The sequence below is a fragment of the Haliotis rufescens genome, unplaced genomic scaffold (assembly GCF_023055435.1).
Source record: "Haliotis rufescens isolate VD_foot unplaced genomic scaffold, xgHalRufe1.0.p SCAF_17, whole genome shotgun sequence".
In the NCBI taxonomy this organism is placed as follows: domain Eukaryota; kingdom Metazoa; phylum Mollusca; class Gastropoda; order Lepetellida; family Haliotidae; genus Haliotis; species Haliotis rufescens.
This window is the reverse complement of record NW_025963857.1, coordinates 19,783,019-19,810,893: the sequence shown is the minus strand read 5'-3', so window position 1 is coordinate 19,810,893 and position 27,875 is coordinate 19,783,019. Positions and strand designations below refer to the sequence as shown.

Sequence of the window (27,875 nt, the reverse complement as noted above, 5' to 3'; positions counted from 1 at the left end):
ATCTCCTATAACGCATGAAGATCCGGGTTTAGAACAGGTCTTCAGCAACCCCTGCTTGTCGTAAGGGGCGACTAATGGGATCGAGTTGTCAGGCTCGTTGATTCGATGGATGTATGTGAGCGTATCTCAATTGCGTGGGTCGCTGCTCATGATACAATCACTGGATTGTCTACTCGATTATTTACAGACCGCCGTCATATAGCTGTAATATTGCTGAGTGCGGCTTTAAACAACAAACAAACAAACAAACAAGGATACCATGTTAACACGGACATGCTGTTCTTCGTCCACCTCCTTACCATGCAGACTTAAACCTAAATGAGTTGATTTGGGCTAATGTGAAGAATTTTGTTGCCGAACAAAACTTGCAGTTCACAAAAAACATCGATTCGACTTGCATATGGTGCCAAGAAACGGTTAGAAGGATGTCCTATGTGTAGAAGATGGCTACCAGCAACGGATAATAGCCATACAGCCATATCACGGCGGTCTATAAATAATCGAGTCTGGACCAGACATTCCAGTGATTGATATCATGAGCATCGACCCACGCAATTGGGATCGATGACATGCTTCAACCAAGTCAGTGAGCCTGACCACCCGATCTCGTTAGTCTCCTCTGACGACAAGCATAGTCGCCTGTATTAACACCTAACACTATTTATGCAAACAGGGCGACAGATGACGCGCGTTTATTGGTTCGACAAGCCCTCATCACGTTACATTATGAACATGTTACAAAGTCACCCAGTGATTGAGATTGCTCGTATTTTTCACTTTCTATACAGACACAGATGTGTCGAAATTCCCCATCACCTGTACAGCTCACCTGTTGAAAGGCTACAGCATACACACTGGGAAAAAAATCATTAAGACAGGGGACGCGAGGGCCCCCTTGTATCAGCTTATATACGGCTGCAACAGTAAGAGGGACTTTGTTTGGGTTGACCTGCAGGGGATGAGGGAGGAAACGATTCGGGGAGTGTCCGTCGACTGGTCACAGATAGGGGGTGAAGCCCAGAGCGGCGTTTAGAGGTGGGGGTAAAGGGCGTTGTCGGTCGTCGACTGGTCACAGGTACAGGGTGTAGGGGGTGAAGCCTAGAACGGCGTTTAGAGGTGGGGGTAAAGGGCGTTGTCCGTCGACTGGTCACGAGTAGGGGGTGAAGCCCAGAGCGGCGTTTAGAGGTGGGGGTAAAGGGCGTTGTCCGTCGACTGGTCACAAGTAGGGGGTGAAGCCCTGAGCGGCGTTTAGAGGTGGGGGTAAAGGGCGTTGTCCGTCGACTGGTCACGAGTAGGGGGTGAAGCCCTGTGCGGCGTTTAGAGGTGGGGGTAAAGGGCGTTGTCCGTCGACTGGTCACAAGTAGGGGACGAAGCCCTGATCGGCGTTTAGAGGTGGGGGTAAAGGGCGTTGTCCATCGACTGGTCACAAGTAGGGGGTGAAGCCCAGAACGGCGTTTAGAGGTGGGGTTAAAGGGCGTTGTCCGTCGACTGGTCACGAGTAGGGGGTGAAGCCCAGAGCGGCGTTTAGAGGTGGGGGTAAAGGGCGTTGTCCGTCGACTGGTCACAGGTAGGGGTGAAGCCCACAGCGGCGTTTAGAGGTGGGTGAGAAGGGCGTTGTCGGTCGGCTGGATAGAGTGCCCTACCGTTGGCACAGAGGACAATACGCACGAGTTCTATTAGCGCAATATTTTCAGAAATCTTTATCATTAACACCTAGACTACACGTACCACATGGGGAGGTTGTTAAGGCAGTGGTATATATATATATACAGGAGAGGCGAGTCTCGTTGACCACTGCGAGCACCTGTCCCACATGACTGACGAACACCATACACAGGTGAGTTATGCCTCTCTTCTCTTCATTGGTTTCAGTACAAGTGTAACAACAGTTGTATGTGTGTGTACTGTGAGTATATTTCGGCAGACTGGAACGCTGATATCCACTGTGAGACAGGTGTTACAAGCAGAATGGGCGTACTGTTACGTCAGAGTCACACCCGCTTTGTTTAACCCCAACAAGGGACATTGTCGCGTCATCGCATTGTCGTGCTTTGAACCATATTTCTTATTTTTCCAAAGGGCTACAATGTGACAAATAGTCGAAATGTGGCGTTATCGCATCGTCGCGCTTTGTTTGTTGTTTAACGCCGCACTCAGCAATATTCCAGCTATATGACGGCGGTCTGTAAATAATCGAGTCTGGACCAGACAATCCAGTGATTGACAACATGAGCATCGATCCACGCAATTGGGACCGATGACATGCATCAACCAAGTAAGCGAGCCTGACCATCCGATCCCGTTAGTCGCCTTTTACGGCATGTCGCGCTTTGATTAATTTTGATACTTTTTGTTTGTTTTTGTAAGGGAGACAATACGACAATGTGACAACGTCCCTTCCATACCTGCTGTTCATGCTGTGACACCGATTGTAAAACCCTCGGAAAGAGGCTTTGTGAAAGTAAGACTTTCCCACAGCTTTCTCTCCTCGGGTATATGCCATAAATCAGCACAGGCTATAAACCCCAATTTCAAGTTAGCTGGGTCTAGATCCTCTTTGAACGGTATTTGTAACGTTTCGCGGCGTGCTGAATTAATGTTGGAGGAAAGCCAAATTGTGCCATGAACTCTTTGGTGACTCCACGAGAGCGTATGATGCTGACAGACCAAGGACTAGATTCGGGACAAATCTGGATTTTTATGTTATTAACCATGTAGTTAGATGAGGTCACACCATATTACGGTTGCTATGTTACAGTGATACTGTCGCTTGGAGCAATTCAAAGACAAATTGGATGGGTTGGAGCAGCACGATTAGCACGCGGTGTTAAAGGGGCACCTAGCTAACTGGCATTCCCAGCAAGTTGGATTCAAGTTGCGAAAACAGTAATACATACGCAAATGTTTGGATATGTAACAATCTAGCAGTTGGCGATTTTCTCTAATCATACAAAGATAATTTCTAAGTTTCACCAATAACAACGTCTACACCTAGGCTAAAATGGGTTTCAGATCATGGAACATACCCCTCTTGAAATAGGACCAAGACTACGGCCTCGCCTCATTACCATTTCCAATCGTGACCTGATTTATGATTTTTGTCTTTTTTTGTTTATATTATACTGCTCAAAAGAAGTCAAAGAACACCCGATATTTTTCATATGACTATCGTTAATCTTTCATGGCTGTTTGGTATTGCAACACAGAGCCTTCCAATGGTGGGTGTTCTGTAACTTGTCTTGAGCAGTATATATGACGTCCGCCTGTAAATAAAAAAATGCGGCATGGAAATTAGTGATTGATAGTATGTATAACGGTTCCGTGCTGTACGATGACAAGCAATCAAAGAGTCTGACACCCAGTCGCCTCTCACAAGCTTAGGTTTCTGGGATATATTCTAATGCCCACGCAGTCCATACGGAAAGTCATACGCAAATTGTATCGAACATTCTTCTCATGTGTCTTTTATATAGGCACGTATGAACAGGCGTTAGGACGTCTCTGCAGCATAGCGACACCTATACAGTATATAAACTACCGGGCAAAAGAAAAAACAGACTTGAAAAATGAATTTGACCAAAACATTACAAACGTTATGAAAACGTTACTAGGCAGTCACTGAAACATTGTAAACTTGCGATCCAACACACAACTATGACACCCGCATCAAATCACCTTCGAATAATCATTTCTTGTTTGGTTCATTTTCAGTCACCATCAAACATGGGTGTATACTTTCTTTTGCCCGGCAGTGTATTCGCTGGAGCCTCTTATGAATGATAGCGCTCCTTGACCTCCACATGTATGATAAATACCTGTCATGTAGGTACTTCAAACATACCGACATTAGAGTAGTGTTGGTGTTGACTGCAATACACCGGTATACATGTGTGTGTGTGTGTGTGTGTGTGTGTGTGTGTGTGTGTGTGTGTGTGTGTGTGTGTGTCTGACCAGTGTCTTCCTTCAGTCGTCTGAGTCAGACCAGTATCTTCCTTCAGTCGTCTGAGTCAGACCAGTGTCTTCCTTCAGTCGTCTGTGTCTGACCTGTGTCTTCCTTCAGTCGTCTGTGTCTGACCAGTGTCTTCCTTCAGTCGTCTGTGTCAGACCAGTATCTTCCTTCAGTCGTCTGTGTCTGACCTGTGTCTTCACTTCAGTCGTCTGTGTCAGACCAGTGTCTTCCTTCAGTCGTCTGTGTCTGACCTGTGTCTTCCTTCAGTCGTCTGTGTCTGACCAGTGTCTTCCTTCAGTCGTCTGTGTCTGACCAGTATCTCCCTTCAGTCGTCTGAGTCAGACCAGTGTCTTCCTTCAGTCGTCTGTGTCTGACCTGTGTCTTCCTTCAGTCGTCTGTGTCTGACCTGTGTCTTCCTTCAGCCGTCTGTGTCAGACCAGTGTCTTCCTTCAGTCGTCTGAGTCAGACCAGTATCTTCCTTCAGTCGTCTGAGTCAGACCAGTGTCTTCCTTCAGTCGTCTGTGTCTGACCAGTATCTTCCTTCAGTCGTCTGTGTCTGACCTGTGTCTTCCTTCAGTCGTCTGTGTCAGACCAGTGTCTTCCTTCAGTCGTCTGAGTCAGACCAGTATCTTCCTTCAGTCGTCTGAGTCAGACCAGTGTCTTCCTTCAGTCGTCTGTGTCTGACCTGTGTCTTCCTTCAGTCGTCTGTGTCTGACCAGTGTCTTCCTTCAGTCGTCTGTGTCTGACCAGTGTCTTCATTCAGTCGTCTGTGTCAGACCAGTGTCTTCCTTCAGTCGTCTGTGTCTGACCAGTGTCTTCCTTCAGTCGTCTGTGTCTGACCAGTGTCTTCCTTCAGTCGTCTGTGTCTGACCAGTATCTCCCTTCAGTCGTGTGAGTCAGACCAGTGTCTTCCTTCAGTCGTCTATGTCTGACCAGTATCTTCCTTCAGTCGTCTGTGTCTGACCTGTGTCTTCCTTCAGTCGTCTGTGTCTGACCAGTATCTTCCTTCAGTCGTCTGTGTCTGACCTGTGTCTTCCTTCAGTCGTCTGTGTCAGACCAGTGTCTTCCTTCAGTCGTCTGAGTCAGACCAGTATCTTCCTTCAGTCGTCTGAGTCAGACCAGTGTCTTCCTTCAGTCGTCTGTGTCTGACCAGTGTCTTCCTTCAGTCGTCTGTGTCAGACCAGTATCTTCCTTCAGTCGTCTGTGTCTGACCTGTGTCTTCCTTCAGTCGTCTGTGTCTGACCAGTATCTTCCTTCAGTCGTCTGTGTCTGACCTGTGTCTTCCTTCAGTCGTCTGTGTCAGACCAGTGTCTTCCTTCAGTCGTCTGAGTCAGACCAGTATCTTCCTTCAGTCGTCTGAGTCAGACCAGTGTCTTCCTTCAGTCGTCTGTGTCTGACCAGTGTCTTCCTTCAGTCGTCTGTGTCTGACCAGTGTCTTCCTTCAGTCGTCTGTGTCTGACCAGTATCTTCCTTCAGTCGTCTGTGTCTGACCTGTGTCTTCCTTCAGTCGTCTGTGTCAGACCAGTGTCTTCCTTCAGTCGTCTGTGTCTGACCAGTGTCTTCCTTCAGTCGTCTGTGTCTGACCAGTGTCTTCCTTCAGTCGTCTGTGTCTGACCAGTGTCTTCCTTCAGTCGTCTGTGTCTGACCAGTATCTTCCTTCATTCGTCTATGTCTGACCAGTATCTTCCTTCAGTCGTCTATGTCTGACCAGTGTCTTCCTTCCGTCGTCTATGTCTGACCAGTATCTTCCTTCAGTCGTCTATGTCTGACCAGTGTCTTCCTTCAGTCGTCTATGTCTGACCAGTGTCTTCCTTAAGTCGTCTGTGTCTGACCAGTATCTTCCTTCAGTCGTCTGTGTCTGACCAGTGTCTTCCTTCAGTCGGCTGTGTCAGACTAGTGTCTTCCTTCAGTCGTCTGTGTCTGACCAGTATCTTCCTTCAGTCGTCTGTGTCTGACCAGTGTCTCCCTTCAGTCGTCTGTGTCTGACCAGTGTCTTCCTTCAGTCGTCTGTGTCAGACCAGTGTCTTCCTTCAGTCGTCTGTGTCTGACCAGTGTCTTCCTTCAGTCGTCTGTGTCTGACCAGTGTCTCCCTTCAGTCGTCTGTGTCTGACCAGTATCTTCCTTCAGTCGTCTGTGTCTGACCAGTGTCTTCCTTCAGTCGTCTGTGTCTGACCTGTGTCTTCCTTCGGTCGTCTGTGTCAGACCAGTGTCTTCCTTCAGTCGTCTGTGTCTGACCAGTGACTTCCTTCAGTCGTCTGTGTCTGACCAGTGTCTTCCTTCAGTCGTCTGTGTCTGACCAGTGTCTTCCTTCATTCGTCTGTGTCAGACCAGTATCTTCCTTCAGTCGTCTGAGTCAGACCAGTATCTTCCTTCAGTCGTCTATGTCTGACCAGTGTCTTCCTTCCGTCGTCTATGTCTTAGTCGACTAACGGGATCGGGTTGTCAGGATCGCTGACTTTGACGCATGTCACCATATCCCAATTGCGTAGATTGATGCTCATGATGCCAATCATTGGACTGTCTGGTCCAGACTCGATTATTTACAGACCGCAGTCTGGACTGTAGCTGAGTGCGGCGTTAAACAAGAAACAAACAAAACTTAAAACGCATGCTTCACGCGCTGCAATGAACGTTGGCTGTCCCTGATTGAGTTTCCTTGGCGATAGGCTCCCGCTATTGACATTCATGCATTTATGGTTGATGGTAACTGTCCACTCATAAACCACAGCGAGCTGAATGTTAGACCTTGTGTGTAATGAGATGTCAAAGCCAGAGTGTAGTCAGAACAGGGACAATACTGGACGCCGCCTTACAAATGTCTGATTAGTTTCACATCGTGACGCTAACAAGCATGAACCAATATTAAACAGTCTTCAAAGCTAACTGAATTAAAGTGTTCATTAAAGAAGCACCGAGGCCCTGTTGACATAGGTCAGTGTAGAGTAAACAGTTCCATGTACTACAGCATGCAGGCAGAGGCCAACACCTGATTGGCCACGGGGTAAATGAAGTCCATTTGAGTGGCTTTGATAAGAAAGAGTCCGGACTGACCCATTCACCACTACACATCAAGCTGATTTACACGCTGGTGAATACCATATCTATATCACACTAGTATATGGAAGAATTCCATCACATTGATCATGAAGAAGAAATGATGAAGAAATTCACACCTGACGGATCCCGAACCCAGAACGCTGGCCAGGTAAAGCCCTCGTGGAATGCCTTTGTGTACTGATAACACAGCTCTTTTGTAAACAGTTATCCCATTTCTAAGAGTCACTCTGAACTTAACTTCCTAATATGTCATTTTGAATAAAGTTATTTGTACCTGTAGCGGTAATGAAAGTCGTGCTCCCGAGTGACGTGTGGAGTTTAGGACCGGGTATAATCCTTTAAGAAATGTCCATTAGACGCTTTGGACCAAAATAACCTTGATTGAGTAGAGCCCTCAGCTGATGGCGATGTATGGAGCTCAGTGATGGACATAATCTCCCTCCATTACGGTGTTACCGACATGGCACGACAAACAGGAGCTGTCTGGAGCTGCAGTGAGACCGAGTGACAGTCGGTGACGGGAAAGTCGCCAGCTGTGTCTCCGGTTTGATAGACACTCTATTTATGTATCGGGCACTTGTATCGTATGCATCAATGTGTCGGTGATGCAGGTGCACCATGTGTAGGGACACGCGTGTTTGTATGTGACACAGACGCTGATGTACTGGTACTGGGCGGACGTATTGGAGGTGTAGGAGCAAGCATCTTAACAGCGGCTGAAGCTGAGTGTAGATGGTAGCCACACCGTTGTGAGTCAGTGTCTGGTGTACCAGAACAACATGGACAACTCGAGCGGAAACGTACTCGGGGTGACTGCAAAGGTATGTCTCTCTTACGGAAGCCTTTTAGGGCCATTTGTTTTTTTCTTGAAATTTCAAGATGTTATATTGAAATTTCAAGATACATACTAAGTTGAAATTCCTAGATAGTGATCTTGAAATTTCAAGATAAGTTGAAATTTATGTTGAACTTATTATCTTGAAATTTCATCTTAGTATGTGTCATGAAAATTCAACTTAGTACCTTAAAATCTCAACATAACATCTTGAAATTGCAACTTAGTATCTTGAACTTTCAACTCTGTATCTTGAAATCTCAACTGAGTATCTTGAAATTTCAAGAAAAAAACAGAAAAAAACAAATGGCCCCAAAAGGCTTCCGTACTCTCTGGATGGATGGCGGGTTGTTGTTGCTTAAAGGTGTTTTAGAAGTCACCTTCTGCCTGGGTAATTTCGGCTGATCCGTCCGTCTTTGGGACTCATATTTTGTTTGTTTGTTGTTTAACGTCGCACTCAGCATTATTCCAGCGGTCTGTAAATAATCGAGTCTGGACCAGACAATCCAGTGACTGACATGATGAGCATCGATCCACGAAATTGGGATACGATGACATGCATCAACCAAGTAAGCAAGCCTGACCACCCGATCTCATTAGTAGCCTCTTACGACAAGCATGGGTTGCTGAAGATCAATTCTAACCCTGGTCTTCATGGGTCCTGGGACTCGTGTGTGACTAGGGTACACATATCTATTGGGAGGTTTACTATTGATACCATTCCTGTTTCTTTTTTGATAGTATTGATACAATTTCTTTGGCGGTTCAGTTTATGTATATACTTTTAAGTAGCTGAATTAGTGTTGCCTTCGCTATTGCATCTCTTGACTGAGGATATCTACGACAGATAGCGGATCTAACTGCAATTCTTGTTTTAGCCGAGCCCGGGCTGGGGCATGGTCTTGACAATCCAGTAACAAGTGAGCAATGGATTCAGGTTGATTGCAAGATGGGCATACCTTATCATGGTGCTGTTTGTGACCGAGTCTGAGGCGTGAGATGGCTACTTCAACTTTCGTTTCATTTAAGTATGAGTGTGGCTTTTTGTGGATTTGGGGTTAGTGTCGGGTTACTCGAGTAGGAATCGGATAGATGGGTTACACGAGTAGGAGTCAGATAGAGCCATTACTCGAGTAGGAGTCGGATAGAGCCATTACTCGAGTAGAAGTCGGATAGAGCCATGACTCGAGTAGGAGACGGATGGATCGATTACTCGAGTAGGAGACGGATAGATCGATTACTCGAGTAGGAGACGGATAGATCCATTACTCGAGTAGGTATCGGATAGATCCATTACTCGAGTAGGAGTCGGATAGATCGATTACTCGAGTAGGCGACGGGTAAATCGATTACTCGAGTAGGAGTCGGATAGAGCCATTACTCGAGTGGGAGACGGATAGATCGATTACTCGAGTAGGAGTCGGATAGAGCCATTACTCGAGTAGGAGTGGGATAGATCCATTACTCGAGTAGGAGACGGATAGAGCCATAACTCGAGTAGGAGACGGATATAGCCATTACTCGAGTGGGAGACGGATAGATCGATTACTCGAGTAGGATTCGGATAGAGCCATTACTCAAGTAGGAGTCGGATAGAGCCATTACTCGAGTAGGAGACGGATAGAGCCATTACTCGAGTAGGAGTCGGATAGATCGATTACTCGAGTAGGATTCGGATAGAGCCATTACTCAAGTAGGAGTCGGATAGAGCCATTACTCGAGTAGGAGACTGATAGAGCCATTACTCGAGTAGGAGTCGGATAGAGCCATTACTCTCGTAGGAGTCGGATAGAGCCATTACTCACGTAGGAGTCGGATAGATCGATTCCTCGAGGAGTCGGATAGATCGATTGCTCGAGTAGGAGACAGATAAATCGATTACTCGAGTAGGAGTCGGATAGATGGATTACTCGAGTAGGAGTCGGATAGAGCCATTACTCGAGTAGGAGTCGGATGTATCCATTACTCGAGTAGGAGACGGATAGATTCGGATAGATGGATTACTCGAGTAGGAGTCGGATAGAGCCATTACTCGAGTAGGAGTCGGATGGATCCATTACTCGAGTAGGAGACGGATAGATCCATTACTCGAGTAGGAAACGGATAGATCGATTACTCGAGTAGGTATCGGATAGAGCCATTACTCGAGTAGGAGTCGGATTTATCCATTACTCGAAAAGGAGTCGGATTGATCGATTACTCGAGTAGGAGTCGAATAGAGCAATTGTTCGAGTGGGAGCCGGATAGATCGATTACTTGAATAGGAGTCGGATAGAGCCATTACTCGAGTAGGAATCGGATAGAGTCATTACTCGAGTAAGAGACGGATAGAGTCATTACTCGAGTAGGGGTCGAATAGAGACATTATTCGAGTAGGAGTCGGATAGATTGATTACTCGAGTAGGAGTCGGATAGATCGATTACTCGAGTAGGAGTCCGATAGATGGATTACTCGAGTAGGGGTCGGATAGAGCCATTACTCGAGTAGGAGTCGGATAGAGCCATTACTCGAGAAGGAGACGGATAGATGGATGACTCGGGTAGGAGTAGGATAGAGCCATTACTCGAGTAGGAGACGGATAGAGCCATTACTCGAGTAGGAGTCGGATAGAGCCATTACTCGAGTAGGAGACGGATAGAGCCATTACTCGAGTAGGGATCGGATAGAGGCATTATTCGAGTAGGAGACGGATAGATGGATAACTCGAGAAGGAGTCGGATAGATGGATTACTCGAGTAGGAGTCGGATAGAGCCATTACTCGAGTAGGAGTCGGATAGAGCCATTACTCGAGTAGGAGTCGGATTGATCGATTACTCGAGTAGGAGTCGGATAGATCCATTACTCGAGCAGGAGTCGGATAGAGCCATTACTCCAGCAGGAGATTCATTACTCGAGTAGGAAACGGGTAGAGCTAGTAGGGGTAGCCAGTTCTACTCGAGTAGGAGACGGTGGAGCCATTACTCGAGTAGGAGTCGGGTATATCCATTAATCGAGGAGTCGTGTGGAGCTATAACTCGAGTAATATATAACGTTGGGACGCTAGGATATTTCCTGTCCTTCAAACCACCCGCAAACAGTTATCAATAGTAATGTCAACCAAAGGTTGTGTCCCTGTAAAGCTGTGTATAAATAAAGATGTGTTTGAATTTAATTCGGGGAACGACAACGTGTTGATGACAACCCGTTTAGTTTATTGCCGTGCCTCAAGTACCCTAGGACCTGAGTACTCTTGAACACTTGTTTATAGCCGCGTTCTCAAGTTATAACACATCCACCCATTCCACACTTACTGATTTCTACAGCGTTATTTGTCCTGCGTGCTTTAGGGAAAACAATCCCCCGACAGTTTTACTGACGTGTAGTCAATCCGCTGTGTTGTCATGCTCGCACTTTCGGCGCCGTTGAGTTTGATGTTGAACGACTCCACTTCCTGGGTTCATAGGGGTCGAGTCATTATATTTCTGAATATAGTCCGTGAGAAAAGAGTGTCGCGAAAACAGTCACATTACCAAGTGATTTGCAAAATCTAATTTTATGGCCGTAGTTTGTTTTTTGTTTAACGCCGCACTCTGCAATATTCCAGCTACATGACGGCGGTCTGTAAATAATCGAGTCTGGACCAGACAATCCAGTGATTGACATCATGAGCATCGATCCAGGCTATTTGGGTCGATAACATGCATCAACCAAGTCAGCGAGCCTGACCACCCGATCCCTCAAGTCGCCTCTTACGACAAGCATAGTCGCCTTTGCGCCGTAGTTTCAAATCAGACATTTTTATTAGACATTCATTATATAACTTTTATGATACATTTCGCCCGTGGGGATTCGGTGTTAAAATTGGTAAACATGTTATGCTGGTCGTAAGTGTTGTCAGACTCAGTGTCATCGTACCCCGACGCGTGGATCGTTGCTCATGTCACCCAAATGGATCGGGTGGTCGGGCTCGTTCCCTTAGTTGATTGCTTGTCATCGTACCCCGACGCGTGGATTATTGCTCATATCAAACAAATGGATCGGGTGGTCGGGCTTGTTTCCTTGGTTGATTGCGTGTCTTCGTACCCCGACGCGTGGATTATTGCTCATAATATCAACCAAAAGGATCGGTTTAGTACGAATATGACTCAGCGGATTTAAAACAAATTGTATTTGTATATGGCGTCTGCAGTCACAGAGGGTAGGCGATGTGAGGCACGGGAAACAAACGACGTCTCCATGCAGTACAGGAATGTGGATGCTACTTGTCACTGCGGTGGTCGGAACTATATATAGGACAGATGTTTTGGCAGCGGAGGAATCGCCACTGCTGGCACCGAACTAACACGTGGTCTCTAACACTGTTATCACATGCCTATCTGGTACACATCAGTGTATCTAAAACACAGCTCAGTGCAACTTGAGGCCCGATGGGTGCTGAGACAAGGGGACCCTCGTCCATTCAGTCCCACCCGTCAGTGCTAGTGCTAGAGCTCTGAGGCATCTTGATTGTGTGTCCTATGCTGTATAACTTTAATATACCCAAGATGTTGTTCTCAGATGTGAGGCTCAGAACATTTGTCACTGAAGTGCATACATGTCTTATTTCAGTATATTATATACACTATAATATTTCACAGAAACCTACGTGGTTGTGGGTTTGAATCCCGTTTCGCACCGATTATGTTTCTAGGTTTGTCAGCACCAAATCCGTGCCACCAAAGTGGTAAATGTCTGAGACCTGCATCACTCCAGGCTTTCCTCTCACTTAAAGCTGACACCGTGGTATAACTGAAATACTGTCAAAAGCGGCGTTTAACCCAACTCACTCGCTCCTCCAATGGCCATTATATACTTACTTGTTTCTACAGACAAATAGTGACCACAGACCATGTACTAGAACTGTCCGGTTAATGTATTCTGTTAGTGAGTGAGTTTGGTTTAAAGCCCATTGGCATTTCAGTATATGACATGTCAAATTAAGCCAAGAGATGTCGTAGTCCAGGCTACACTATACCCAGGAAACCAAGCTGGTGGTAGTTGTTCACCGCTTGTGTCAATCCCACGAACATGGGTAGGATGCATACCAAGGATCATAATCGGGGCGAAACTGGGATTCGAACCACAATCAGCGCATCCTGGAACGCGCAGCGTGATGCGGTCGTCAAATCAGCTTGTACATATTGATATTGTGATTTGAAACCTCTGACGGATCAAAAGAATCCCGTAGTTTTCAAGGAATATTAACTGAGTGTCATAAAATCGCCTCGTTTAAAGGTCTATCACGTTTCCTCTTCAGGTAATTTCCACGTTACCCCTGCCTGGAACGCCGACCATGCAGCAGTCAAGTCAAGACATCCGTCGGAACTCTAGCAGCACCATCCCCTACCCCCGGGATGGCTCACACCGGCGCCTCTCCAGCAGTCTCTCAGCTGGCATAGTAACATGTGACCCAACATTGAAGGACTGGACGGACCGCTACATGTACAAACGTAAGTGGACCCGTGAAGATCCGGGGTAGAATGGGTCTTCAGCAACCCATGCTTGCCTAAAAGGCGACTATGCTTGTCGTAAGAGGCGATTAACGGGATCGGGTGGTCAGGCTCCCTGACTTGGTTGATGCATGTCATTGTATCCCAATTGCGTAGATCGATGCTCATGATGTCAATCACTGGGTTGCCTGGCCGAGACTCGATTATTTACTCACCGCCGTCATATAGCTGTAAAATTGCTGAGTGCGGCGTTAAACAACAAACAAACAAACGTAAGTGACTCGGGCGCACCTCCAGCTTGACGCTGACCCAGTTTTCGGTAATGGTGTCACCTGGAATGTTCGTGTCTGAATAATAAATAATTATCTCGCCTTGTCACTGACCTAACACATCTCCAGTAATATTGCTATTCAAAGTATTGCAAATCTGATATAATAGCATTGTCACCATGGCAACTGGTGCCATTGGGACCGGCTAATATTTCCTGGTTTATTAATATTGATTTGCTCGTGTTCGATATGGTCTCGATAATCCTGAGGATTCTACAAGCCATGTGGTATCTGTACTGGGCTGTTATGCTGCGTATTACAATAGGTACGGGTGTGTGTTTATTACACGCGGAACTGTTTATTTGCAATTGACATTTTCTAAAATACGTGGCAACAACCCGTTACACAATATTCATTAATCCATTCGCCATATAGCGATACATTTTTTTATATATTTAAACGTATCATGTATTACATACAGTAAACCACGTTTATAACGAACACGCTTATAACGAACTGACAGATAAAACGAAATTATTTTAGGGTCCCGGCAATTTGCTTTATATTTGCTGTATATATGCACATAACGAACAACGGTTATAACGAACTAAAAAAAGTGGCCCTTTGAGTACATTATAACCGTAGTTTACTGTACTTCTGTTTTACTCGTTCCAAAATGAGATTTAATCAAGTAAACTCTGAAAGTCTCAGAGCCCCTGGAACGTATTCCATTTAGAGACTTTATTATTTATGAAAATGTATCCTAGGTCCCCCGCTGTGAAACGGTAGTATCAAAACGCGCTAGTCTAACGTCTTGAAACAGTAAGATCGGCGTTGGTGTGCCATAGTTCCTGTTAAGGTTTCAATTTTACCACCTTCATTTGTAGGGGAAAACAATGTCTTACCATTTCGATAATACTTTTCTACATATTTTGAATTGGTATAAATTAGTTAAAGCTAATGAGGATAATGTTAATGGTAGGAATTCACCTGTTTATATTGTGAAGGTATTCCGGCATGACGAAGTGTAAACGATCACCTTAAGAGGGTTCATGGAGTAAGTTCTGAGGCTCACACAGAATTAAGGAATTGCGAATTTCTGAAATCTTTTCTTTTGGGCCTACATGATATAATAAAGGTATCCTCAAAAACTTGAGTCAGTTGAACAAATTGTTCCGCTGTCACAGTAAATGGTCAAAAGACACAGTTAAAAGGCTTGTCTACCAAATACGCGTTGGAGACAGTGCACACAAACTCATCTCAACATTTGATTCTGACATGTGTTAATTTGTATGCGCTATTTCAAATAAGCTAAGAGTAAAAGATTATTTTCCTAAATTTTTCATGATTCCTTTTTTCGTTGCCATCAGTATATATGAGTACTACCCTGGGGAAGGATGTCCTTCCCTATGTCACCGTAACGAGGTGGACAGCAGAATGTCCGGTCAGCTGGAATAGTTACGACCTCCGTGTTCTGGAATATCGAGCGTGTCATCATGGTGGACTATCTTCCAAAAAGCCAGACAAACAACGGACCATATTATGTTGTACTTTTGAAGCAATTACGCGATGAAACTGAGACTAAGAGACGTGGGAAGCTGACATAAATATGTGCTCTTCCATCAGGACAGTGCAACAGTGCACAATCAGTCACTGCCATGGCTACAATCCGCGAATTTGTGTTTGAACTCTTTGAGCACCTTTCTCATTCTACGGATCTGGCTCCTCCACGCTTCTATATTCCCTGATCCCAAGCATGAAGAAAGCCCTAGCAATGACGCCATAATGGCTGTGGAGAACGTATTGGACATCCAAGAAAAAAACTTGTGCGAAACTGGGATACAATCCCTCCAACATCCCAAAGGTGTATCATTGTGGAAGGAGGGTATGTCCAATAACGAATAATGGCCCATTTCTTCTAAGGCGACGCAGTTTGCTGTGCAGAGATGCGTCCCTTGGGCACGCCAGAAACCTATTGTCGCGGGTTCGAATCCCGGTTCACCCCTGTTGTTCCTAGGTCTGTCACACCATGCCCATGCGTGAGTTTCACCAAAGTGGTAAACGTTTGAGACCTGCATCATATCTGGATTTCCTCCCACATTACGTGGGCACGCCATAATATTTGGAACACTGTTAAAAACGACTAATTTAGTTTTGATTTTCCTGTAAACGACGACATAGGTGTCACTTCTTTATAGAATAGTTTGGTTAGTGGGATCATCTGGTGGAAGATTTTGAAATAAGATACGACTTTCCATTCTGAAACATTTTAATTAATGAACTTTCTTTCAACAAACGCTGTGCCTATAGTTGAATGACAATAGTACACGTTACTTCGCCAGACTACAGCAGTATAATCCCTTAATCCGACGACTGGAACAATGGTTCATTAAGCTCCCTTTGAATATCATTACTCTAATTGTCACTATATAGGGATATGCGTCAATCGATATTTGATGGCCACGCGGGATGGTCTGTCTCTGACAGCTGGAGTATATACAACAGGTAGATATATGACCTTAATTAGCCAGATTAACCCATCGCCTCATTATATCGACACACCTTCATACTGGCAGCGGGACGTAACGGAAGAGATGTGGATAGGATACCCAAGTACTGTCCAGTGCGTTCAGAAAGCCGGACACCACATCCCCATCTTGCCTCGAATGGAGCCACACCCAGATACCGCTGAGTAAATTATACGATGCGCGCGCATAATTCACGGGTATTTCGGTGGCGGCAGTTATTGTGTATCAGTGTTGTCAGGTGACATGCTTGCAAGATACGGGTAGCTTCTGCATTGTGCTGCACCCTTGCCCTAGAGACAGTGTCCATCACCCTCCGTCGCAGGGCAGCGCCATGGATACCTCGACCCGGGTTAATCGGAAACTACAGAGAACCAATGTTGTTCAGTTTGAAGGTGTGAATTCAAGTACGTACTCTTTAAGTGTATTTTACATTAATGTTTAAATTAGAAATACGAAAGGTTTGTATGTAGTCCATTTCACAGAGTTATACTGTCGTGAAGTCGTGACCTTCTCTGAATGCATCAACCATGTTATGCATTGATTTCAGATCGCTCTGTCCTTCCGTTGTCATGAGAAACCAAATGACATTTTACTGATAAATCCGCCATTGACAGATGTCGTAATTGGTTGTGTCGTATGTTGATGATGCCAGCGCGGACAGAGAACAGTGTAAAGTGAAATGTACAGTGTAGATACTTTTGACAGCTAACCTGCAAAGTGGTATGTATATATAAGTATGAAGGCCGTGGCAGTGCTGTCGTCGGCGACGAGGTCGCTCATGTCATCTAACGGTATAAAGAGCTGTTGTGCTGTGGCGTTACTGTCAGCGTGTATTGATCGGAGCTCGCATCTGCAAAGGGTAAAGGGTTGAGGAAGTCAATCATCTGTTCGAAGTCGTAGGACTAAAATAGGTTTCCTTCCGATTTGTGACCCATTTTGAAATTTGTCGATGTTATGTTTGCATGGGGAATTATGTCAGTGCTTCAAGAGTCAACCGATATTGTTGAACGTGCTCACTGCCTGACATGATAATGTCTGTGTGTCTTAATATGATGTCGTAAATTGGTTAAGGTTAAACTCATAAATTATTATTGTTGAGTAGGATTGGTTTCACGCCGCCTTAAACAATACTTCATTTTTATCACGGCGTGTCATTTTGATGTGTGTGTGTGTTGGGGAGGGGGAGGGCAGAGGTCATATTTTGTACTTGATAACATTTTACAACTCATACAAAGAATGATAGAATTTAACGGACTTATGATAGGAAAGGGAGGGAGTGTGGCTCAGGGGAGTTTGCCCGTAAAAGTATTGTTGGCATGTCATAGATGGCAAGACGTGAGTTACTATAGACGACAACATAGGCATGTAAAAACAACCCCGCGTCCTCCCTCCTATCGTCTCCCCCTCCCCTACCCTATGGTGTCCATGTTTACGCATCAGGAAGTTATGGAGGCAGTCGTCTGAGGCTCTGAAATTCGTTCTGGATATCTTGAGTTGCGTCCCTTGGACACGCCAGAAACCCATGATCGTGGGTTTAAAACCCACTTTGCCAATTTCGGTATGCCGGCGGTCTGTAAATAATCTAGTCTGGACCAGACAATCCAGTGATTGATATCATGTGCATGCATCGATCTACGCATTTGGGATTCAATGGCCTGTATCAACCAAGTCAGCGAGCCTGGCCACCTGGCCCCGGTAATCGCCTCTTACGAGAAGCCTAGTTTGCTGAAGACCAATTCTAACCCGGATCTATTGACCTCCAGTATCGATGAAAAATCGAGAGGACTACTGGTGAGCACAATCACACCAAACAATTAGCTTAACTAGAGTGAGTGCGTTGGGTTTAACGTCGCTTTTAACAGTATTCCAGTTATATCACGGCGTGTCAGCTTAATGTGGGAGGAAAGCCCGAGGTGATGCAGGTTTCAGACGTTTATCACTTCGGTGAAAAACACAAACACGGGTATGGTGCTGACAAACCTAGAAACATAATCGGGGCGAACCAAATATTTGCACAAGTATCACTTGTCTCCAACTTGATTCAAATAGAACTGTTTACTATTAAAAATCCAAGTTTTCACTGGTCCTCTGAACCAGTCTCAAAAACTATCCCCCCCCCCCCCCGACTTTGACGGTTGTGTGTCATCATAACCGTCGGTGTGCATGGATCGGTGCTCATGCTATCAACCACGGCTGTTTGGACCTGTCTTATTTTTATAGTTGGAGGCGGTTGTCATTTTACTGGAATGGTGCCGACTGCAGCGTTAATCACTCATTCCAACAATCCTGTGTTTATTGATTGCGGTTTTGAAAACCATGTAACTTGACGGCCTGAGTTTAACGGTATACACTACAGGCTGTGAACCTCGTGTCGTTGTCTCGTTGACATGGATTCTGCCACGTGTTCACATACATCACACTGGGAAGGTCACTTATATACCACACATTTATTACCTAGATTGCTGTGAGGATGATACAGAAGGTATTAATTTCTTGTGTTTAATACTGATTTTTTTTGTAAATCAGTGTGCCGCACTACATGTTTGTTTGTTTGTTTGTTGTTTAACGCCGCTCTCAGCAATATTCCAGCCATATGACGGCGGTCTGTAAAATAATCGAGTCTGGACCAGACAATCCAGTGATTGACATCATAAGCATCAATCCCCGAAATTGAGATCGATGACATGCGTCAACCAAGTCAGCGAGCCTGACCACCCGATCCTGTTAGTCGCCTCTTACGACAAGCATAGTCGCCTTTTACGGCAAGCATGGGTTGCTGAAGTCATATTCTACCCCGGATCTTCACGGGTCGCCCCACTACATAGTCCAGTTTGACCCCATCATAACCTTTGTAACATTTATGACAATGTTATGCCATGTAACGAGATACGGAGAAGTCATCTGCTTTATTCAGATTCTGTCCACATCAGTCATATCAGGGCTCTTGCATGCGGCGTAAAACTACCCTCACTCACTCTCCTCTTTTTGCGTCGCTTTTTGACAATTTAGATCATATTATAGCGGGATAAACAATAATTGGTTTCAGACACATCATCAAAGCGGCTACCAACACAGTGATGTTTTTCGTCTTTTGTTAACCGTTCTTTAAAAGCTGACGAAAATCAGTCTTGATACAAACGCTTGGACTATTTCAGTGTTTGCTTGAACACCTGTCTGCTGATGCAGACAATTGCTTAGGCGGGTCGTTCTTCAAATATATACAGTCACCATGGTCGTATTATATATACACTCAAAGCGAGTAAAGTTTTATCATCTCTTAGGTATGTATTACAAGTCGACCTGACAGACATTGGAATGTTAATTGTCTGCTCGTGTTCCCACGACCCGCCACCAGGGTGCGCTGTTAGGGTTACCATCCCTTACAAAAAAGCCGGAGGTCATTCACTGAATGATAAATACTGCGACGTCAGCGAAGCGCAGCATTACAAAAATTGTAGAATTAAATTATGTTCAAATCAATCAGCGATAGGCACTGAAATTAATTTGTTCAATGGGCCGTGGTTGGTTGTCAAAAACAAAGGGCCATATGCGAAACATTGAAAAAGAAACTTGAAGTGCGAGGGTTGAGAATTAACCTCGTGCATAGTCGAAAATAAACGGAAAAAAAGTATACACATGTCTGACATTGCGAAAACGGATTCTATTCAGGGAGTCATCATTATTTAAATACGGGTAAATGTTATCAAAGTTTGTACATTTTAGTAACATCCCCTCCCCTAGAGCCCCTCATGGTTTATTCTCCCTGTTTTATTGAAGCCCATTTCTGGTGTCCCCCGCCGTGATATTGCTGGAATATTGCTAAAAGCGGCGTAAAACCATTCTCACTCACTCACTTATTGTAGGAAAAACAACTTCCACTCGTCGTTTATTTCTTAGATATAAGCCGAAACTGGTACAAACCGCCCACCACCCCCTTATTTTTTAACAAAGATCATTTTATTTTTGGGACTAAATGTTGGCCAACCTTAGAGCAAGTGGCTGAGCTTCAGAAGCCAATGTTCTTCTCTTCCCAGATTGTCCAGAATGGAAGGCTATGTACCCAGAGACAAAAGGAAAACGTCAGTCGCCGATCAACCTGTTTTCACAAGACGCCGTGTACGACCCTTCATTGACGAAAAGTCAGATGACCTTCGCATACAGCACATCACGTGACACAGAAATACTTAACAACGGTCACACATTGGTCATCTACCCGAGGTCAAAGCAAGGTAATTCAATGAATATTTACTCAGGTTATTTGTATTTCAAATTTGCAGGTCTTTTGGTCATGGATCACAACACATATATTTAATGGCGTCGCAAAATATGATAACCACTCTCAGAAAATGTGTACCTTGATTTCACGGACAAATTCATCATCTGGCATCATCTGTGTGAATATGGGGTCGCAGGTGGCACAGTCATCTAAGGCGCCGCAAGTCGCTGTGCAGAGTTGCGTCCCTTGGGCACGCCAGAAACCTATGATTGTGGGTTCGAATCTCGGTTCACCCCGATTATGTTTCTAGGTTTGTCAGCACCATACCCGTGCTCGTGGGTTTCACCGAAGTGAAATACGTCTGAGACCTGCATCACTTCGGACTTTCCTCCCACATTAAGCTGACACACTGTGATATAACTGGAATACTGTTAAAAGCGGCGTTAAATCCAATTCACTCACTTACTCGCTCACTTTGTTGGAATATGTTACAAGTGTCTCATGATGTATAAAATGGGGATTGGGAGGTTATGCAGGCTCCTGTGACTTGAATGATAGGGTATCATGGTACCGATGGCATGGGTCGTTGTACATGTCACTGGTCAAGTATGTTTGAATGGGCTGGGATACTGCTGTTGCGGCATTAAACAACATTCACTCACTAACGCTGTGTTTAAATAGGACACTTATCCCAGTGTCGGCATGGTTAGGTCGAACCTGAATGGCCAGCCGTGGAGCATTAAGTATATCTTTAAAGGTTTGTTCTGAAAATGGGTGCACGGGTGGCCAAGTCGTCTGAGGTGCAGCAATATCGCTGTGCAGAGCTGCGTCCTTTCGGCACGACAGAAACCTATGATCGTGGGTTCGATTTCCGTCTGGTTTCACCCAAGAGAATGGTAAACGTCTAAGACCTGCATTACTTCGGGCTTTCCCCCCACATCAAGCTGAGAAGCCGTGATATAGCTGTAATACTGTTCAAAGCGGCGTAAAACACAACTCATTTACTCACTTGTTCTGAAAACAACAACATACACGCATGTTGGTGTGAGGTGTTCCGGACATAGAAATGTTTCTTAACAATTGCTCTGTTGTTTCCTACAGTGTTGAGCGGGGGTCCCCTGTCCCACGGGAGTGAGTACGAGCTGGGGGAGATCCGCTTCCACTGGGGTCGGGATGACTCCCGGGGCTCCGAGCATACCGTCAACAACAAGGCGTTTCCTATGGAAGTAAGTACTCCATTATTAGGTGATGTGTGTGTGTGTGTGTGTGTGTGTGTGTGCGTGCGTGCGTGCGTGCGTGCGTGCGTGCGCGCGCGCTAGTCTGGCCCAACGCCGATTTTATAGTGCAAGCCCACTGAGATACCATGCTGCAGTTAAACTGCGGCTGGATACTCTCATATAAGGATCATTGTTTGGATCCAGCGGAGGGAGTGTGTGTGAATGCTGTTTTCCGCCGCAATCAACACTATTTCAGCACTGTCACAACGGCCAGTAAATACTATAATTTGTGACAGGCAGACTGATGGTTGATATCACGAGCAATGGTCATTCGGATGCGAAGACATACAATCAACAAGGTTACTCAAACGAACCAACGGACTCCCGGCAATTTAGCATCGGCGATAATCCGAGTGTGATAATTATGATCTCTCTGGGATTCCGAGCTAGGCTTGCCGCACGAGGCGACACAACTAGCACGAGGCGACTAAATCCGGTGGTCAGGTTCTGAGACTGGTTGATTGTGTGTCATCGTACTCGAACGGCGTTGGGCGTTTGGTCAGTCTGACCCAGGCCGCCATCCTACAGCTGTAATAGAGCTGAGAGCGGCGTTAAGCTACAAACAAACACACATACAGTGGGGGTACAGTGGGGGTACTGTGGATGTTTTCTCCTCCGGAATCCACACGTGATGTTGTGCATGCGCGAGGGAAGCAAGGCTATTGTCAGCCTGTGTTTAGCCCGGAGGCAGGGTGTAATATGGGTCTTTGATTCATCTGCATTAGATACACCTTCATTTTCAAACCGTGACTCATTGAGGGGGGACATACATATGCCTACGGCAGTGACATCACAAGCCTATACCTTATTTCAGCATTCGTCAACGCTGGCATCTTTCCGTGACCTTCAAGAAGTAATTGTGACCTTGTGTCATTTCGGAACATGCTGATACCTTCTTGTATCAGTCGTCAACGCTCGCATCTTTCCGTAACCTTCAAGAAGCATTTGTGACCTTGTGCTATTCCGGAACATGCTGATACCTTCTTGTAGCATTCGTCAACGCTCGCATCTTTCCGTAACCTTCAAGAAGCATTTGTGACCTTGTGCCATTCCGGAACATGCTGATACCTTCTTGTAGCATTCGTCAACGCTCGCATCTGTCCGTAACCTTCAAGAAGCATTTGTGACCTTGTGCCATTCCTGAACATGCTGATACCTTCTTGTAGCATTCGTCAACGCTCGCATCTTTCCGTAACCTTCAAGAAGCATTTGTGACCTTGTGCCATTCCTGAACATGCTGATACCTTCTTTTAGCATTCGTCAACGCTCGCATCTTTCCGTAACCTTCAAGAAGCATTTGTGACCTTGTGCTATTCCGGAACATGATGATACCTTCTTGTAGCATTCGTCAACGCTCGCATCTTTCCGTAACCTTCAAGAAGTAATTGTGACCTTGTGCCATTCCTGAACATGCTGATACCTTCTCGTATCATTTGTCAACGCTCGCATCTTTCCGTGACCTTCAAGAAGCATTTGTGACCTTGTGCTATTCCGGAACATGCTCATACCTTCTTGTAGCATTCGTCACTGCTCGCATCTTTCCGTGACCTACCAGGAGGGCCATTTGTCATCACTAGCGTGTTTGTGTAATCCCGGAATGACACGGGCTGGTCTCGAATGTTTTTGTAGGTAACGGAAAGATGCGGGTAGTGACGAATAGCGTGTCACATCCCGATTAGATCAAGATGTAATCACGTCGATCTTTACAGCGAAATGGTCACATGGCATCCTAAACATTCACAGAATAAAAGTTTCTCTCAGACAGAGGTAACGTTGTGTGTACAATAAGATTGTGTTATTTATAGAAGATTTGGAATAATCAACTATGAGTCATGAATTCACAATGCAATTAAGAAAGTGGTCAAATGTAACAAATGTTATATTTGGGATAACACTTTCTTAGTAAAGTACAGATTCTCGTACTTTTGGGGTTGAGTCGCGTCCGGGATTCGAACCTACTATGAGTCAGTGTCTAATGACCGGCGTTTTGTCACAGTAGCTAGGGGATTAAAATGCCGGGTGGTTAGAAATTGTGAACTGCGCTCATACCTGAACCGAACTCAGTAATTTATTGAACTACGATCTGTTACACGAGATGACATTCCTCCCATCAACTACGCAGACAATGCTGCATTTGTACTTAAGTTATTGTCACTGTGTATGAACCTTGTATGAACTGTGTTTGAATTTGTACTGATATTGTAAAATGTATTGTAATTAATGTTTTATTATGGTATTTCAGGGTATTCTTAAATACAAATCAAATAAATTTACTTTCCTCATTCCTATTTTACAACTTTCCCTAAGCCTTAACTAAACACACCGTGGCCTTTGTTCAAGTTAATTGGTTACCTGGCCAAGAGGTGAAACGTTTCAGCGTTTTGTTTATACTCCCCATGAGCTGTCGCCTTCCTGAGAATAAACCCTCAATACATATCATGAAAGTGGTTATACCATTCGATATTTAGCTTGCGCTACACACATCCATGCACTGCATGTGTGCATATATAAATGTTTTTGCCTTTCTCTATTAGGTGCAACTTATTCACTGGAATACCCGTCACCAAGACAACCAAGAGGATGCCTTGGGTCGGCCAGGGGGCGTGGTTATTGTATCCCTCTTCACGCAAGTGAGTGACATATATAATACAATACGATACGATACGATACGATACGATACGATACAATACAATACAATACAATACAATACAATACAATACAATACAATATAATATAATATAATACAAGACACACTCTTTAAACCTACACCTCGTTGACGGGTGCTCGCTTATGTGTTACGATGTATTAGTTTTTTTACAGTCTAAACTAAACTTATCTACTTATTAAATATGCACGTTGGTTCGTCTTGACGTTTCTGAGGGGCGATGTGATCACCTAGTGGTTAAAGCGTTCGCTTGTCACCGTAGGTTCGGGTTCTATTCACCACATAGATACAATATGTGAAGCCCATTTCAGGTGTCCCCTGCCGTGATATTGCTTGAATACCGCTGAAAGCGGCGTAAAACCATACTCACCCACTGTCGTTCCTGTCCTTGCAGGTAGGCCGCGAGCATCAAGGATTGCGAGTCATCACCGACGGTCTCGAGGATGTCCAATATAAGGTAGTCTACATTCTTAAATCAATCTTAGAAATATAATGAAATATTTACATTCATTTGGATAAATAATGTTCATTTTCCATGTATTTTTAGGGTCGTCAGAAATCCCTACTGACCGGTTTCAACCCTGCGTGCCTTCTTCCAGGTTGGTGCCAAAACATAATCACGTGTCATGCAGTCAGTGTCACATGTAAAGTCACGTGTCCCATAGTCACTTGTCACATGCATGGTCACCTGTCACATAGTCTTTCCCATATTTAGACCCTAAACACGTTTAGCTTTAATAACAATCCTAAACATGTCAAGCTTATGGGACAAGGGACGTGATTAGGTTTTGTGTTTAGGACCTAAACACATTGTTACAGTGTAACCACGTGTCCCAGGCATGCGTCGTCACGTGTCGTATTCAGTCATTTGTCAGAATGCATAGCCGCTTGTCACAAAGATTGCCACGTGTCACGTACAGTCACGTGTCTCAAAGTCACTTGTCACTTGCACAAACGCTTGTCACATGTCACATATATAGCCACGTGTCACGTAGAGTCACATGTTTCATAGTCACTTGTCACTTGCATAGTCGCCTGTCACTTGTCACATATATAGCCACGTGTCACGTACAGTCACGTGTCATAGTCACTTGTCACTTGCATAGTTGCCTGTCACTTGTCACATATATAGCCACGTGTCACGTACAGTCACGTGTTTCATAGTCACTTGTCACTTGCATAGTCGCCTGTCACTTGTCACATATATAGCCACGTGTCACGTACAGTCACGTGTTTCATAGTCACTTGTCACTTGCATAGTCGCCTGTCACTTTTCACATATATAGCCACGTGTCACGTACAGTCACGTGTGTCATAGTCACTTGTCACTTGCATAGTCGCCTGTCACTTGTCACATATATAGCCACGTGTCACGTACAGTCACGTGTTTCATAGTCACTTGTCACTTGCATAGTCGCCTGTCACTTGTCACATATATAGCCACGTGTCACGTACAGTCACGTGTGTCATAGTCACTTGTCACTTGCATAGTCGCTTGTCACTTGTCACACACATATCCATGAGTCAACATCCTATGTTACATACTGCATTCCTGTATTTTAGGCACAGATCCCCCTTACATAATTAGTGCAGTGTATGAAAATGAGATATTGTCTCCCAGTTGGAAGCCAATAGTCCCTATTTTGTACTTTTCGCTAAGTCTTCAAGGTGCCCCTCCTGCTTTGTGCAAGTGTTTACCAGGAACTGTATCTATACTTTCAGACCCTTCTTTAAGAGATTTCTGGACGTACGACGGCTCGCTCACAGCGCCCCCTTGTAACGAAGAGGTGACGTGGATCCTCTTCCGGTACCCTCTGATGATCTCACATCCGCAGGTACACCATGAAGACCGATCTCTTCAAATCGGCTTTGATTTGTTTGGTAACGCCGAACACATCAATATTCCAGCTATATTTAACGGCCGCCTGTAAATAATCAAGCCCAATAGCTGATATTATGAGCAACGATCCACTCCATAAGGGAAATATTTTGTTCTCGTATATTTCAAAATAATCTCCCCGAAGTATTCCGTTTAAATACCAGAGTGAAAGACGGTTTATTATATTTTCTGGACAAGGGCTGTTTCAATTGCCCACAGAATCTAAGCTGCAAATATCTACTTTTCCGACAGTTTCGATTACCGAATCAGGAGGATCGTCAATATCCGCTTTCCTTGGGAGGAACTGTATTTGAACTAAACCTTCTCAGACTGTTCATCATTTGTTTGCAGATAGAGGAGTTCCGGCGCCTGCGTACCACGAGCAAAGGCGACATACTTCGCGTGGGAGATGACGGAATTATGGTTGACAACTTCCGGCCAATCCAGCCTCTTCACGGGCGGAAGTGCCGAGCTTCTTTCCAGTCTTGACCAATCAGGGCGCTCCTATGACAGATCATGACATCATGGATATTTATAATACAGCGCGGAATTCTTTTGGAGACATTGATGTTGAGAACGTGTTAATAGTGACGAACATTCCTATACTTGAGTGGGTGTCTGTAAACGCAAAACGTCTCTGGAATGGCAAATCTCTACTGGAGATATTTTATTGATGAACGAAGTCGATGTTGACAAACTGAGGGTGCCCTTGGACATAGAAGAGCCTCCTTTTCAACGATATCTTCCCGGGTATCACCACCCTGGGAGGTAGTATGAGTAAAACATTCAAGGGACCAAGCATCCAGATCTGGGTTTTCAACTGGACAGGATGTTGGTACTACAAATTCATCAATGTGACGACATGGTGGAACGGAAAGGGTAGTGAAATTAAGCTTTGTCTCAATAACTACAGGGACCAGTATCTCAGGTACTAATGGTATCTCAGGTACTAATGGTATCTCAGGTACTAATGTCGGACACATGAAGATCCGGGTTAGAACAGGTCTTCAGCAACACATGCTTGCCGTAAAATGCGACTATGCTTGTCGGCCATGCTTGTCGTGAGAGGCGATCCGGATCAGGTAGTCAGGCTCGCTGACTTGGTTGATGCATGTCATCGTATCCCAATTGCATAGATCGATGCTCATGTCAATCACTGGCCCAGATTCGATTTTTACAGACCATGGTCACATAGCTGGAATATTGCTGAGTGTGGCGTTAAATAACAAACAAAATCAACATAATTAACCACACACATCTGATTTACTGTGTGAGGTTACTATTAACTTGGCAATGTTGTTCCCCTTTCCTTTCCACATGACCTGACCAGATCCCAAATGCCAGTACATGTTAAAGACATTTGTATACACACAGCACTGGTGGATATGTTACCTTGTGGGGTATATGTATGACAGTAGTAATATATATATATATGTATACGTTTAATGTTGTGCCACATTTAGATGCTTCATGCCACTTTTAGCACCATTTAGTGTGTATTCTGCAGCCCCTGTACAATGAGTATACTATTATACTACCTCTGTATAAGTGCACACCTGTTCCAAAATGTAATAATTTAAAGTTTACATGTACTTTAATTACAGGATGAAAACCATATCTCAAAAAAGTTTGACTTTAATATATGTGATGTGATGTGATGATGTGGCAATACCATTGTTCAGCATTATTGATTGGAGTTGTCTTTTATATACCTAGCTTTTAGCAATATT

General features: G+C 44.8%; 1 protein-coding gene across 3 annotated transcripts; it reads left to right on the top strand.

Annotated features, from left to right (window-relative positions):
* Nucleotides 1-7,406: 7,406 nt before the first annotated feature.
* LOC124133925 (carbonic anhydrase-related protein-like) lies at nucleotides 7,407-27,249 on the top strand. Of its 3 annotated transcripts, XM_046498506.2 has the most exons (9): nucleotides 7,407-7,827; nucleotides 13,119-13,311; nucleotides 20,143-20,337; nucleotides 21,426-21,550; nucleotides 24,136-24,231; nucleotides 24,661-24,723; nucleotides 24,814-24,865; nucleotides 25,989-26,101; nucleotides 26,497-27,249. In XM_046498506.2, exons 1-9 carry the CDS (start codon nucleotides 7,786-7,788, stop codon nucleotides 26,632-26,634), a joined length of 1,017 nt encoding a protein of 338 aa, XP_046354462.2. In that variant the 5' UTR covers nucleotides 7,407-7,785; the 3' UTR covers nucleotides 26,635-27,249. The 3 variants fall into 3 exon arrangements, with proteins under 3 accessions (XP_046354462.2, XP_046354464.1, XP_046354463.1); XM_046498508.2 differs by lacking the exons at nucleotides 7,407-7,827; nucleotides 13,119-13,311 and adding an exon at nucleotides 16,073-16,500; XM_046498507.2 differs by lacking the exons at nucleotides 7,407-7,827; nucleotides 13,119-13,311 and adding an exon at nucleotides 16,075-16,512.
* The last annotated feature ends 626 nt before the right edge of the window (nucleotides 27,250-27,875 follow it).

Coding starts and splice junctions, on each gene's coding strand:
- LOC124133925 (XM_046498506.2), top strand. CDS start 7,786: ATGGACAACTCGAGCGGAAACGTACTCGGGGTGACTGCAAAG. Junction 7,828..13,118: donor TACTCGGGGTGACTGCAAAG/GTATGTCTCTCT, acceptor TTTCCTCTTCAG/GTAATTTCCACGTTACCCCT. Junction 13,312..20,142: donor GGACCGCTACATGTACAAAC/GTAAGTGGACCC, acceptor TTCTCTTCCCAG/ATTGTCCAGAATGGAAGGCT.